This window comes from Rhodamnia argentea, chromosome 7 (assembly GCF_020921035.1).
Source record: "Rhodamnia argentea isolate NSW1041297 chromosome 7, ASM2092103v1, whole genome shotgun sequence".
In the NCBI taxonomy this organism is placed as follows: Eukaryota; Viridiplantae; Streptophyta; class Magnoliopsida; order Myrtales; family Myrtaceae; genus Rhodamnia; species Rhodamnia argentea.
The window spans coordinates 5,818,525-5,834,337 of NC_063156.1; the positions used below are offsets into that span (position 1 = coordinate 5,818,525).

Sequence of the window (15,813 nt, forward strand, 5' to 3'; positions counted from 1 at the left end):
ATTTTTTTCACTTTCATCTATCGTTGGAAGCACGTTGATGAACCTAAGTAGTTTATTCCCATTAAATTTACCTTAGCCCTCGTAGAGATGTGAATCTTCTCATAATTCATTTGAGCTCTCATGAATTGCAATAAAGTGACATAAAACCGCTATAGGTATAAGCTAATTAAGATCCTCACGAATTGCAGAAAGCGCTCTTTCATATGTGAAATGCAATAAAAGTGTATGGGACTATACACTATAGATGGGCATAAATAAATTGATAGGTATATTGACAACTTGAAAATAAAAGTAGATATCACCCCCACACAATTCTCATAACCCTTATTTAATTATTGAAAGAAACATTATACGTCAATAATATATAAGAGAAGACTAAAATATGTTTCTTGGTTGGTGAATTGCAGACATCACCAATTCGTATAACAGACATGTAGGCTAGCCAAACCGGAACGCCAGCAGCTGATGTATCTAAGAGGGAGCTCAAGTTACGGGATGTGACTTCTCCCATGCATGCGGTAGTCACGACTGGCACCGGTCCCACCACCTGCGGTGACGTTCCCCGACACCGAAATGCCCATGACAATGATTAAGTCGGTGAAACGATGAACTAGAGGATGCTTGTAGTCAAGCGGGACATACAATAACAGGTAGAAACTCAAGATAATGAGGAGGGCGACGGATCCCAAAACCAAGACAAGGATCACAAGCCAAGCCAGTTTGGTTACGCTCACGTAGACACCTGCCATGAATGCCAGAGGCATCGCCACAAGAGCTATCAACAATGGGAGTCTTGATTTCGAAAGGGCATTCTCCACAGCATAAGGATCATTCATCTGTGCCCAGAGGAGGATCACGAGGGCGATGATTGAGCTATACATCGCGATGGAGCTGCAAATCACAAAGACATTGTACATGGCTTTGTGGAGCAATATGGCGATTCCAGCATCCTGGTTGGAACTATTGTATCCTCCGGGAACTTGCATACTAGAAACGAAAGTCATGCCAGCCACGAGTGTTGCCACGACTGAGCGAGTAGTTGCCTCCTCCTTGAGTCTAGCCAATTCCGGGGGTTCCTTTTCTTTCCCCAGGCTTCGACTGGTCGCCCTACAGATGGCTAACTCTCCGCTTCTCGGCGTTCCAGCAGACTTCAAAATTATCCTCGTTAACCTCTGCAAGTAGTGAGTGGAAGTATAGACAAAGTAACCAAAATATTATGATTTTGGCGAGTTAATTTAAGATCTGGCTGAGGACAGACTGATTTATTTCTTACGTCTGTCCCCGATATGTAACAATAACTTGCAATGCCTGATTACCCGTGACAAAAGTGTGAAAGGCCGTACCTTCCGAAGTGGAGCATCCACTTCTTGAATGGCCTCCTCTACCACGTCCAAAGCCGTCATGTTATTCTTATTTACCTGCTTAAGATTGACTCTTCCGTCTCGGGCAAGAAGCAGCAGGACCGAAGGTTGCCAGTGCAACGCAGCCAGATGCAGAGGCGTATTCAAGTTGAAATCTATGGCGTTTATGAGGTGAAGGAATCGGGGGCTCTTCAGTATGTATTTGACAGTTGAAATGCATCCGTACCTCGCCGACACGTGAAGAATGTTTTCTCCATGCCTAGATCGAAACTCTGCGGGGTCTGGCCATTGCTGAAGTAGCTCCTCGACAACCCTCACGTGATCCATCATGCAGGCGACATGGATAGGAAGATACCCCTTGCCGTCTTGCTCCAGGGCGCTCAATGGGAACTTCTCCATCAAGAACTTGACTCCATCGAGATAATCCGTGTACGCTGCTAAATGGAGTGGAGTGCCGTATCCCGCATCTCTCAATAGAAGTAGCCAAGGGTACGGCAACTTGTTCCACATCTCCGTCAGCATACCTAGATCCAACGCACAGATCAATCATTTTGGGATGAACGCATAGTTCTTTAATTCTTTAACAGGGGTTGATCTGTTCTAGACGATCCAAAGTATCCGGAGTTTACCCATATTCCGGTACATAACAGCGAGATGAGGAGGTGACATGCCAAAGACATCTGGAGTTTCTGGGGGCGGCGCTTCCAGCATGACTTCCAGCAAGAGCTTGAGAACCTCCAAGTCCCCTGTTTCCACTGCTACGCTCCATGGAGACTTGCTTTCTTTATTCATTTGATAAAGCGGAAGGGGGTCTTTACTTACCAGCTGACGGATCACCTCGGAACGGCGATTCCTGACAGCCTCGTGCAGAGCGGTGTTGCCACTCCAGTCCTTATATCTTGGGTTCGCCCGGGAAAGGACGAGCCCCACCGCACCGGTTTTCCCGGCTCTAGCTGCAATGTGCAGCGGCGTCTCTCCGCTGTCGTTCGCCCAAAAGGTCCAGTCCTCAGGGATGAAATCGATGACTGCTCTGACAATATCATCACTCTCTGTGTTCCATTGATGCCAGGTTAATTTGGGTGCGAATGTTGCGAGCATTTTAGAATGTGCAGGACAAAAATATGAATCTTATGGTCGCACCCTCTTTAACATACCTGCCGCAGCGTGAAGCAGCGTGTTCCCGGAGGGGCTGCACTGCTGGAGAACAACGGGCAATGGCACTGCTTTCTCGGCGCAATGATCCTCCAGGGCCTTGATGAATTTGTCGACATCCCCTTCCTTCGCTGCTGTGTGTAGCAGAGGATCCAAAAGTGGATCGAATCGTGCGGGATCGTGCTGTTGCTGGCTCGGGTTGGCCCCGATTAACGCTTCCAGTCTCTGCCTTCTCTGCTGCCACATCTCCTGGTCATCTATAGATAGCCTTACATCCATCTCTGCGGGTGAGTTTAACCTGATCAATCTCCCCAACCCACATCTTAGAGTCGTGTTAATGTCAAATGGGTGTCTTTTAAAAGCTTAATATTTAATTATTCTAATACTCTCCTCGCCTTTAGTTGGCGGAGATTTGAATTATGCTCTGACACGTGGGAGTGAGACCACTACCAAACAACTGAGGATCCTGCCATATCCTTCAATATTGCCTATGCCAGCAAAAATAAGAAAAACCCAAAAGACACAATTAGAGAAATTGCAAAACACACTTTCTAGTCAAAGTTCTAAATGTTATTTACAAATTTAATGTATTTTAAAAAAATTTAGATACTTAACCTTCATGTCGAGCAAACATCCAATTCCAAAGCAACAAATTGGAGAAAAGTGAAAATTCTAGACGTTCTTTACCCAAAGAATTGATTGCCTCACAAGACTATTTAAAAGAAAAAGCTTAAATTTAGTGGTCCGTTAATTACTGCTTCTTTGTCCTATTTCGTCCTTTATGTGTAACATGATGAAAACCATTCTGTTTTAGAAATAAATTTCTTACTAGAAATAATTTTTTCTATTTCTATTTATGAATGAATTTTTGAGAAAAAAAAATGCATTTGATATAATATCAACATCAACAACACATTTATCCCAAACTAGTTGAGGTCGGCGGTCGATGAACCCAAAAATAAATAAAATTAAAAGAAAAATCCATTGAGAGAAAGAAATAATTATCTAAAAATAAATGTATAAAAATAAAAATATATATATATAGGGAAAAATATAAAGGAAAAAAAGACTGGAAAAAACAGTCTAGAACATAGGAATTCTGTCCCTCCACAATTCTTATTGCTTTCCTCCACTTCGTCCTAAGGCAAACCCCCCACCAATCTATTTCTCACTCTATTAAATCTTATTTTACTACTTTTCTCCAGGTAAGTTTCGGCTGACCTCTTCCTTTCTTCATGTCATGCTCTCTGTAAGAGACATGGCATTTTCGATCCGGGAATTGAAATTCGGCCGACGGGTGGCGGCGGTGGCGACCGGAGGTGGATGGCCGCCATCGGCGAAGGCCGAAGGTGGATGGCGGTCGGCGGCAATCGGCGACGGGTGGCGGCGGGAGATGGGTGGCCGCCGACCGCCACCGGCAATGGGTGACGAGGCTAGTGGGCGCTAGCGGCGGCGGCAGCCAACGATGGGTGGGGGAGATCGCCGACCAACTGCGGGTGGCGGCGGAGGTCGTCGGCTGGTGGTGGCGGCCGCCGGTGAGGTGAGGGGTAAATTTTTGTTTCTATTTCTTTGAGAAGTAGAAAATTTGTGTTTCTCATTTCTCCTTCAAATATATTTCTAGAACAATTTTTTGTTTCAAAAATAGAAAAATAGAATTACGTTACCAAATGAGTTTCTATTTCAAACCTATACTAGAAATAGATTTGGAATAGAAACAGAGAAATTGAATGGATTTCATGCACGCCTAAGCCACCAACGTGGGGAAAACTTATTACACAACCGTCATAAGGACTTGCTTGTTTCGAATTATGTTTTCCACCACCCATCGCTGGTCGCTGCAGCCGCCGGTGAGGCAAGGGGCAAATTTTTGTTTATGTTTCTCTAAGAAGTATAAAATTTTTGTTTATCATTTCTCCTTCAAATCTATTTCTGGAACAACTTTTTGTTTTAGAAATAGAAAATTAGAATTACGTTACCAAACGAGTTTTTGTTCCAAACTTGTACTAGAAATAGGTTTGGAACATAAACAAAGAAATTGAATGGATTTCATGCAACCCTAAACCACCAATGTGGGGAAAACTTATTACACAACCGCCGTAAGGACTTGCTTGTTTCGAATTACGTTTTCATATAATAATTAAAAAAAATCTTTTTCTTTATCTGATCTAAATCGTTAAAAATATTAGGTGCCCCATGATTGGTATCAATTCGTGATATTCATAATCTTTTTGTTAGTACATTAGATTCAAGGATTAGTATCGCAAAAAACTATAACTGGTATACATGTGACATATTTACCCTCGGTTATGTTTCGTCAAATTTGACAATCAAATAGCTAAGTTAGATGACACATGATAGTTGACGTAACAAGTCCATATAAAAATTCAAAGGATTAATATCATAAAAACTCCCAAATGAGTACACATGTGATAAATTTACTCTCAAATTATTTTTGGGGTCATCAAAAATCCAAGCTAGTACACATGTGACACATTTATGCCTTATTAACTTTCATGAAATTATGCCATTAAATTACATAGTTGGATGATACGTGATAATAACTTGATTGATGTGGTAAGTCCACGTGGAAATCCATAACCCTAACTCTTTTTTTCTTCAATTGGCCCTAATTTGAAAATAAATAGTTCTCTCTCTCTCTCTCTCTCTCTCTCTCTCTCTCTCTCTCTCTCTCTCTCTCTCTCTCATAGCACAAAAAACCATAGATCGTCTTCCTCTTTATTGAGTCTTTCATCGTCATCTTTGTCTGAGGTTGTGAAAATTGCGACCACCATTTAGCAAGAACTCCTTAGTAACACTTTTAGTAGTCTAGTAATACTCTTGACAAAATGGCTTGACGAAATACCATTATATGGTCTAATCGCTGCCTAATGTGGCATCTCCTATGAAAACATTAACGATGGGTTAATCCCTTGCGAGTTTCGCTTGACCTTCTGTCAATATTTCTCCTTCAAGATAAGCATAAGCAGTGGCTTTTCACAGGTGGTATGCAGTAATTGTTTGAATCCCGAACCCCGTTCAAAAGAGAGTACTAAGCATTTCAGGTGACAAGCTTCGTTCATCAACCTAAATTTATCAAGAAAAGTTGTCACCTACAGGATTCTAACAATTACTGCATACCTCGGATGAAGACGCTGATTATGTTAATCTTGAAGAGGGAATATTGACAAAAAGTTAAAGTAAAACTCACAAGGGCTTAATCTATTGTTGTAGTTGTTATACGAGATGCCATATTAAGCAACGATCGGGCCATATAATAGGGGTGAGCAAATCGGACCGAATCAGATTGAACCGGACTGGTCATTCAATTCTCGATTCTAGAGAGTAGTGGTCCGGTTCTCAGTTCTTAAAATAGGAACTAGTGATCGGACGGTCCGGTTCTTGATTTTAGTGGTACAAGACTAACCAAATCGGACTGATCGATTTTGAGAGTAGTTTTTGTAGGGAGTATGAAGCCTTTGTAAGTTTATTTTGTGTGTACCTAATCGATCCACAGTTTTTTCTTATCACTCCTAATTGCGGTTTCTTGCAACAAATCGGAAGTAATAAACGAAATAGGTTTTTATCATTGGCTCACTAGAAATTCGTACTTGGCAAACCAAGGATATCAAATCTCCCCAAGTACGATTCGAACCTACGACTAGTTAGTTAACAGCGCACCATTCTACCACTGAGCTACTGAGGAATAACGGAAGATTTGATCTCATAGAGTTCAATTCCCGTTCTTAACTCATAATCAATATGAACTCGAAGTTTCCTTCGTAACTCTCGAAATTTCTTCGTAGTGACTTTGTTACATGCCTCATTTCAAAGGGAATTGGCTCTGGTAAGGACAATTCGAATGACCAAAAATTGCGGACATCATCAATTCTTACTAGGTCTTCTAGCCAAACCAAACAAGCACTATGCGAATGACCCGGTAAATGATAAGCGAGATGATCATAGATTCTAAGAGGAGATCGTAGGCGACCCCGCAGGCAAATCATCTGTTCAGGTGGAGACGGAGATTATCGGTCATGCACACCACCTAAAGATGTGGTTGCTCACCCCGGTACCGCATTCCCAGTAGTCAATCTCCCCGATATCAGAATACCAGCGACGACAATTAAGATGATGAGGAGGACAGCAACGGTTTCCATGACCAAAATGACAATGGCAAGCCAAGGAAGTTTAGTAGCGGTCACATAGACGCCTGCTGTGAATGCCAGCGACATTGTCGCAAGAGCCATCAGAAATGGGAGGCCCGCTTTCAACAGGGCGTTTCGCACCGCGTAAGGATCATTTATCTGAGACACAGGAGGATCACGAGTGCGATCGACCTATTCATAGCAATGGTGTTCCGTATCACAAAGACGTCGTACATAGCTTGCTTGAGCAGTATGGCGATCTTGACAGCTGGTTCAGAGCCACTGGATCATTCAGGAACGGCAAAACCGGAAGTAAAAGTCACGACGGCCACGAGGGCAGTCACGACCATGCGGGTGTTCGCCTCATCCTCAAGTCTGTCCAATTCGGACGGTTCCATTTCTTTCGCCTGTCTCCAACCAGATGACTCGCAAATAGCTAATTCTCCACTCCTCGGTGTTCCAAAAGTTGCCAAAAGTATGTGCATCAACATCTGCAAGTAGTTTTGACCACAAAAAAAAATTGGCCCCTGCAAGTAACGAATGAGTAAACAAGAAAAATGTCATGGCCTTACGCTTTCGGCAAGTACACTATTAACCGTGGAGAGATGCAAACAAACAGCATGTCATGCTGTGACCTTTCCAATTTAGTTTCGTTCTAATTTTATTGCAGTGAAAATTTGTAGGACATGACAACTGGGCGACAAATCGAAATGCTCATGCCTTCCGAAGCGGAGCGTCCATTCCTTTCATGTGCTTCTCGACAATGTTGAGAGCTGTCGTGTTATCCTTATTTACCAGCTCTAAGTATCGATTCTTTTGTCCTACACAAGATGAAAGCGAAACCAAAATGCTCATGCCAGCGCATCGCCGCCAGATGCAGCGGTGGATTTAAGGAGGCATCTCTCTCATTGATGAGAAAATCGATTTTGCGACTTCCTAGTATGTACTTGACCGTTGAAAGGCTTCTGTGCTTTACCGACACAAGAAGAACGTTTTCTCCTGATCTGGTATGGAACTCTGGGGGATCTTGCCACTGCCGAAGCAGCTCTTCGATGATTTGCGCGCGATCCATCGTGGAAGCAACGTGAATGGGAAGATAGCCGTCTCTATCGTGCTAGAAGGTGCTAGAAGGCGCACTGCCAAATGCAGCGGAGTACCGTTTTCGCGAACTTGCCCAGCGGCGCTGGTCGGGGAAAGGATGGGTTTAGAGAGGTTATTCCCAAAGGGCGGGCCAACAGCTCTCGATTAGGCGCAAGCTCTCCCAAGCCCTTACTTCCTTCGCAATCAGAGGATTCCTAGGGTGGAAAACTTGGTTACACCAATAGTTTTTATTAGTGCCCTTTCGGCACCTAAGTTGATTGAAATATTTGTCGAAGTGATTTACAAATTATAATTCCTAATGGTCTTTCGAGTCACTACGTGTTCATGCAATTGTTTTTGGGACTTATTATGGGCCTAAATCATAACCAGTATAAAAATAAAAGAACAAACAATGTAATAGAAGCGCAGGAACTAAACACTCAAGTATTGAAGGGTATAAAGTAGAACACAATAAAGAGAATCCGATATTACCGGGCAAAGAAAGATTCATGGCTTTATTCTAAGCCCCGAGAAATGGTCCCATGAATTTGACTCGATTCCAAGTTGGGCAAAGAACATACACGACTTTGTTCTTGAGCCCCGGGTCATGCCCATGAGCTTGATGCTAGATTATCTCGTGCTCGCTCGCCGTCAAAGGCAATGCTCCTTCTGTTATGCGGCTTCATGATTCCTGCTTTATTTATATTGTTCCTTTTCCTCACATTTTAAAATGGAAATATGCACATGTTTAAACTATTTTAAAACATAATACGAAACACAAACCTATGATCTAAAAAGTATCGACACTCTTCGGAGGCCTATGTCATGTCCGACACTCTCCGATAACCCGACACTCTCCGACTAGCGATCGACATGTGGTCAACGCTCCGGACATGCCAGTGACACGCGAGTTCAGCATTCTCACACTTCATTTCAACACGTACGGTGTCAATTTTAATTATTTTCATTAAATTAGAAATCGAAAATGTAAATTTATCAAAGATATATATATATACCTAAATTATATATCCAGCCATCCCAAAATTAATATACCAAATTATCCCAAATAAAAAAACATAATCGTGAATCCCCAACATAAGAAAAAGAAACTTACCGTTAATATTTTTATATATACATAATAATTTATCTTGTATATATAAAAATATACATTTAATATAAAACGTGTCCCTACATATCGAAATTCTCTATTTTTTAACGTGTCGGTGTGTCGTGTCGTGTCATATGGCATGCTGCTTGCCGGTGTTACACGGCTTATGATTCCATATTCAATATCTACATATGTTCATAAACTCCAAACATTAACCGTAAATAAAAATATTAGAAGAGTAAACAAATCTATGATTCCCATATTCAATTTCTATAGAGTGCCACAGCTATGCTGCATGGATTCAATGTGATAAAATTCCACTAGAGGAAAAACAAATCAATTCTAGGTACATATGAAAAAAATTGAAGAGGACAGGAACAACATGGTTCTCAACCTATCTAGTAAAGCCAAGGGTGAAAAATAGGTCACTAGGAAAATATTGGTGCAACATGCATCCATTAGATGCTAATTCTCTGGTCATAAGTTCCGATCTTTTTCATGACCAATAATACCTCCTTTCTTAAAAAGATGAGGAGTGTCCGGGAGAAGCGGAACATAGATACAATAATTTCCAAAATATTTTGGTGCTACTCTGAAATGTATGCCATACACTTTTGAAGCCGACACAGCCACGGCCATTTGGGTTACCAGGCCAGACAAAAACAACACGGTTCGGAGCAATCCCTCAATGAACTGCAGTTTGTCTTTCATCAGCATCTTCATGCTCAACCTGCCAATCAAAAGAACTGGTTTCAGACACTGATATGGGCATGAGATCATTTTATAAATCATACACCACGTAATAAAAAGAACAAGCGCAGACATAATAATCACCTTTTACAAATCTCATTATCATAATTGTTACCAGTATAGTTCGCAAAAATAGCCATTTGGACATCTCAGACAGAAATCTCAAAGAAGAGTAGGAAAAACTAATCGAATTCTACGTGGGCATTTGCTGCTTACTGTGGGGTTAATAATCCTGGACCGACACAGCACTGATTCAATACCAACCTACGAAAGGAACAAGCCAAATTCGATAACGAACTGAAGAAAACCATTTCCCATCCAAGTATATTGACCATATATAGTTGCCAAAGGGAAACCATGAATAGAATTTGCCCTCAACCCAATAATGGAGACCATATTCATTTTACTATCCTGACTATGTGGCACATACTCAATGTCTGACTAATCCTGTAACCAAACCCATCCTCAGAGCTAATGAAGCCCCTCTTTCCCACTCTTTTGCTCCCTTCCCCATCAACACTCCAAATGGAGAACCACATCCACAAGGGTCCATGGAACAGGAAAACATCCTAAGACGTGTGAATTATGCCCACACTAGGAGAGATTGAAGGAGAGCCCAGCATAAATCATGGAACATGCACCTCTTGATAGCCTAGGTGAAGTTAATATAGCCTAATCAAAGTTACTGCAAACAGTATATCTGCTACTGTAGCATAAACTACCAAAGCAACTTTTGCACAGAACAGTAGTCAGCACCATCCTTTGCATCCTTCACTAGACATCAGCATAGAGAAACAGTTGCTTATCCAATCACATGCATATGGCATGATCTTATCAAGACAGCCTCCAAGGAGTGGGTTGAATTACCTTTGCTACTTCTCTCCTCACGAAAGAGGGTGACATCATAATTATTGAAATTTAACCTAAAAAGCTTTCATTTCTGCTAAGAAGAAAATAACCCCCAAGAAAAGGATGAACACTCAACTACAATCATGATATACAGGACTTTGATGAGAAAATATTGGAAGAGGATGTAGGTTGGGCATGGCACGATGCCACTCAAAAGCATTGAAGACTGGTTAACACACTTCTGCACCAAGCGATTCCATGTATACAACAAAGCTGAACTATAAATTTGTCACTACGGATAGAAAATTCTCATTCCTCGGAAACTGTACTTAATTTTTGTCACTACTAACACAAGACACATACTTAAAATTAACAAAGGTTTATATTGATAGCAGATCTGAAAATTTAAAATGATGCACTCACCTCAACGAGAACCTTAGCTCTTTTCTTGGGCTTAGAACCAGCATCACCTTTCTCAACCTTTCTTAAAGCCAAGGAGGATTCTTTTCTTCCCCTCTTCCGGTCAGCTTCTGCATCATCATCTTCATCTTCATCACCGTCTTCATCTGAATCCAAAAATTAATTAGCTCCACTACTTTGATCCAGGATAAGTCCTCCAGAAACTTCTCATCTCATGTGATTTTTAAGGGAATGAAGCAAAGCAAAACGTAAATGCAGCAAGAAAACATAAATAACTGGGAAAAAAAAAAAAGACAACAGCTCTTGAAAAAAAAATTATCACATGAATATTCAAACATTAAGCGAACACGTTTTATTTAGGTAAAGAAAGAACCTTCACTATTGTCACCAATTGCACGAGCTCTATTCATAGCAAGACCGCCAAAATCTTCAATATCATCTTCCAGTTCTTCCTCAAGTCCATCATAGCCTTCTACATACTCTATCTCAGGTTCCTGCTCATTCCAGAATTCCGATTGCATAATCATCAAATGATAAACTCTAGCAAGAAGCAAAACTTCTGCACATTTCACACAGAAATACTGTTTTAATGGAGCCATAGGTACCTTCTCGAGCAACAAAAGTAATGCGTGAAAGAAAAAATAGTATACCTCCTCTTCATCTTCATTGGCAGCCTGCAATGAATCCATCTCAAGGACTTTTTCGTACTCTTTGACAGGATAATTGTAGATATCACCATACACTCCTTTCCTTAGGCGTTCTAATAGCTCTTTCTCAATATTCTGCAGCAAAGCCAACAATAATTAAAAATCCTGGGTGACAAAATGGGTGAAGCACTTCCTTGGTTATAGAGGTGAACCCAGCCAACCTTTTCCAAAACAGCCGCCTTTTCCGCTTTTTCCTCCCTTCTAGCCTCTCTCTTCTTTTCTTTCCTCGGTGTCGTCATAATCTTTTCCCTATTAGGAGAGAAAGGCACGTTGAAGTACAAAGTTGAAACAGAGAAGATGCCCCGAAGGACCAATCCAAGCATCACTAAGAGCAATGTCCACTGCAAGTTCTTGAACAAGGGGGTTTCACAAATGCAAATGCAATGACCTTGTGAATTGGGATTTTACAATCGCAATATAAGCATAAGGCCACACATAAGATTACAGAATTTCAGAGAAAACCGAAATTGACATAAGAAAGCCGTAGCATAACATGAGTAAGAGAACTGTAGGAAAACCTGGAATATTGATGCTAAAGATATATTGTTTGACAAATAGTTTTGTCATATTGCCAAACGTGACACGAATACATTCATTTGAACAAATAGCTTTTTTTACGTTCACATCTGAGCAAACAATATGAATGAGTTAAAAGTTAAGAGCAGCAACAAACTCTAGATGAGACACAACTATAATCAGCAGATTACCAATTGAATTGACAAGTGCCATCAAATAACCAGAGAGAAGATTAAGAGACTTAGTTTATCATAAAAACAAATCCTACAATAGGGCAGCCGAATGCATGAAGGGGTTTGAACCTAGTTTTCAGAGCAAGCTTCCTCATTCGGATGCGCATTTGAGTCATTTTGGTCAACCTTTGCTTGGTCTTATGAACAAGAAATTTCGGCCAATACATCTGCCAACAGAGGAGTCGAAGCAATTAGTGAAATGCCAGAACAAAGCAAAATAATCCGTCACACTGCTAAATCGCCAATACCAAATGCTTATCAATAATCTCAAGGGCCTTCTCGTAATTTCTCGGCAGCTTCACTCTTTCCCACAATTTGTCAGGCATGTGAGCCCTTTCTATTGATTTCATATACAAGTAGAACACACCTGCATAGGAGACAAAAAAAGAACATATACTTGGAGATTAGTTAAAAGTCGAAAAAGAATGCAATCAATTGCTGAAACCATCAAAATAACTTTGGAACTACAAATACATGTCAAACCAGTTTGTTGATACCATATACCATTGAGGATTTTGAAAGACATGGGAGAACTTAAAAATAGCCATGTCATGAGCACAGTTAAAACATAGTACCATCATGGTCACGGATAGTAGCATAGCGGCTGTTAGCCAGAGGGCAGGAGCTCCTATTACAAATCCCTGTTACGTTGTATTCATTTCGACAAAATATTCCAGTGGTAATCCTGCAAAATCAAATTAGACGCAAATAAAGCTAATTCTTGCTCAAATTGGCAAGGAGAAGTAACATGATAAGGTGAGATCATTTTGGGTTAATCGACTCACTTGGCCATATAACTACAATGATTGTGCCGAATAACTTGCCAGATAACCTCATCGTGCTGCATCTCTGACTGATAATTCGTTCTCCAACCAGATTATTCAGTTGCTTGTTTGGCTTTGGAAATTTGGTGTTTGAGTTTCTTCAGCATTAACCTCTTAGCACCTCACCTTGTTGTTGGAGGTGAAGAAACCTCCAAGGGAAGATGAGCCTAATCAAAATCGAACATGAATACACACACAAACAAAGAGGAAAGAGAGCATAGTACGGTTGCTTAGAAGAAAATAGGGACGCAGCAATCGAGCCGAATACACAAGTTGGAAGCTCGAACACAACTCGACTCATTAAACTCAATACTCATATTTCAACTCAAGCTCAAATATCATTTTCCATGCTTGAACTTGACATGAAAGTACTTTTAGCAAGCTTGAATTGACCCGGCTCAATCTTTGCCAAACTCATAATTGAGCTCGAGCTCAAGCTTGCTCGACTCTTCTTTGCTTACTTTTTATTAGGGGGGCACACTTCTTCCCGCTTTTATTAGTAAATCACTTTTCCTAACAAAAGTATGAAAATTGAGTGACCGAAACAGTATAATCAAATAGCAAACGAATCTCCTAAACAATACAAACCAAAACAGCGAGAATGGACAAATATGACTGCGCATAAACCAAACCAAACAACCACAACCCAAAACGTTCGAGCACATACAGATTAATTCGAAAGCTCAAAACTTCCGGACTGAAACACGCGCGAGATTACCCAAAGTTCACAAGTACAAAACACGATGAATCGAATGAATTTCGCAATCAGTGACAGGATATTTAACGCAAAAGAGAAAGAAGAAGACGACCCAAGACCCCTAAACTTCCGCTTCGTCCTTCATATCATGCATGCCGAACTACACATACCTTTATATGGGTAGATGGACAGTGTGGGAACAAACAGAGTCTAATCGCGATATACAGAACCAAAGTGGAAGCAAGAAGACGTACCGAGATCGACAACGAATCCTGCGTTCTTGAAACGAGTAGAAACCCTAGTCTCGAGGCTTTTTCTCTGAGAAAACGTCGCCGAGAGGCATGGAAACACCGCACCGCTTCCCTTCTTGTCGGCGGCCGAACAAACGCAGAGGGGAAGCGAGACGGAGGGAGACGAAGGTGAAGAGGTGTATGAGTCAAACGGTGTTCACGGGCCGAGTTCATCTTTTGTTTCGACCCGGCCCAATATTATCGGGCTTAGATAGCTTATGGGGTTCGGAGCTGTTTGAGCCCGATAGGCTAATCCGGCCCGATCAATGAGATTTGGCCCACACAGAAGGCAAAAACCTTTTACGTTCCCGGGTCCTAATCCAGAGATGCCTGTAATTACATCACGATTGGTTCTAATCTCGATCCGACTAAGCATATGCATCAATTAATTGGCAACGCTTTCGGCAAGTTATTTCTTTACCATTCAAGTTAGGTATTGAATTAAGTGGTATGGTCTTGATTGTCACAAGCCGTGTTCGGATTGTGGCGTACGGGCACGATTCCGATACTTGCTCATGGAATTCAATACGAACCCTGTCTTTATCGTATTCACACGCATGAGATAATACCGCCTATGAAAAATCGGAGCTCTCACCGATGTTGTGCAGAATAGAATCCCCTAGATGGAGTGCCGCATCAGAACCGTTTGCCAATATAAGCCGTCGAGACAAGATCTCAAATGTCAAAGCGGCCGATATGCCATTCTCTTTGTCAATCCCTTAATCACTAAATAATACCCAAAAAAAAAATAATAGTATCGAATTAGGAAATCGAGTCTGATTCATGACCTGTCATTAAATGATTTTTGGATTTCATCCATAGGAATAGTAGCGCCTGCTCGTGGTCACGTGCGATCTTACAATACGTCTCATATATATCTTTTCCACCAACTTCTTACCTGTAATCTCTGAATGTACCCTAGACGGTGAAACAGCTTTTTTTTTTTTTTTTTTTTGGCCGGCCCGTCATTAATTTTTGAGTGAACAACTTGAATTCCATCTCATTTACTCAAATTGCAATAATGTGAGCCGGCTAATTCATCGTGGCATAAAACCTTCGGATTACTTAGATGTACACAGCTTGTACACGTATGGTCACCGAATTAAATAAAATCACGGTATCTCAGTTTGAAGCAAAGCCGGCCATTTTTTCAACCACGGCTCCTTTCCGGCCGGACACTATATAACGCCACCTTTGCCCTCGTACGAGTTCGAAGCACGAAACCGGGAAAAAAAAAAACAAAACATGGATGTTCAATCTCGATCCCGGAGCTGCAAGAGAGTCCTTTGCACGTTGCTGGTTCTCGCCATGCTCATGTGCCTTGCCGCGGAGGCGGCTTGGGCCCGCCCTGCGATGATTCGGGATCGGGTTTCGGGAGGTGGGGATCGGGACTCGGCCCGCGAGTTCTTGCGGAGGACACCGTCACTGTTGATTATGCTGCCGAAGGGTTCCCGTGTGCCGCCTTCCGGACCGAGCCCCAGCATCAACTGATCGATTTTAGCCGGCATCGCGTCTTCCTCGTGCAAAAAGAAAGGAAGTCGTTCGGTTATAACTATAGTTATATGCGCAGTCACAGATTGCATATGGAACGCAAGTTACTAGTAATTATAATTAGCCGTTGTATGCATAGCGGCAGGGGTACATATACAGTATCATACGTGGTATAAGGTGGTGATCGGCG

At 41.6% G+C, this 15,813-nt stretch overlaps 2 protein-coding genes across 3 annotated transcripts; both read right to left on the bottom strand.

Moving 5' to 3' along the window:
* Positions 1 to 282: 282 nt before the first annotated feature.
* Positions 283 to 2,792, bottom strand: LOC115730201 (protein ACCELERATED CELL DEATH 6-like). Its single transcript, XM_048281853.1, has 4 exons — positions 2,516 to 2,792; positions 1,991 to 2,410; positions 1,344 to 1,885; positions 283 to 1,172 (listed from the first exon to the last, which is right to left on the bottom strand). The coding sequence occupies exons 1-4, from the start codon at positions 2,790 to 2,792 to the stop codon at positions 489 to 491; spliced, it is 1,923 nt and encodes a 640-aa protein (XP_048137810.1). The 3' UTR covers positions 283 to 488.
* Positions 2,793 to 9,430: 6,638 nt separating this feature from the next.
* Positions 9,431 to 14,258, bottom strand: LOC115732675 (protein MAK16 homolog). Of its 2 annotated transcripts, none has more exons than XM_048281898.1 (10): positions 14,097 to 14,256; positions 13,107 to 13,294; positions 12,897 to 13,006; positions 12,570 to 12,688; positions 12,391 to 12,488; positions 11,734 to 11,821; positions 11,516 to 11,647; positions 11,239 to 11,359; positions 10,869 to 11,011; positions 9,431 to 9,576 (listed from the first exon to the last, which is right to left on the bottom strand). In XM_048281898.1, the coding sequence occupies exons 2-10, from the start codon at positions 13,166 to 13,168 to the stop codon at positions 9,532 to 9,534; spliced, it is 918 nt and encodes a 305-aa protein (XP_048137855.1). In that variant the 5' UTR covers positions 13,169 to 13,294; positions 14,097 to 14,256; the 3' UTR covers positions 9,431 to 9,531. The 2 variants fall into 2 exon arrangements, with proteins under 2 accessions (XP_048137855.1, XP_048137854.1); XM_048281897.1 differs by lacking the exon at positions 9,431 to 9,576 and adding an exon at positions 9,669 to 9,856 and having other exon boundaries at positions 14,097 to 14,258.
* Between the last annotated feature and the right edge of the window lie 1,555 nt (positions 14,259 to 15,813).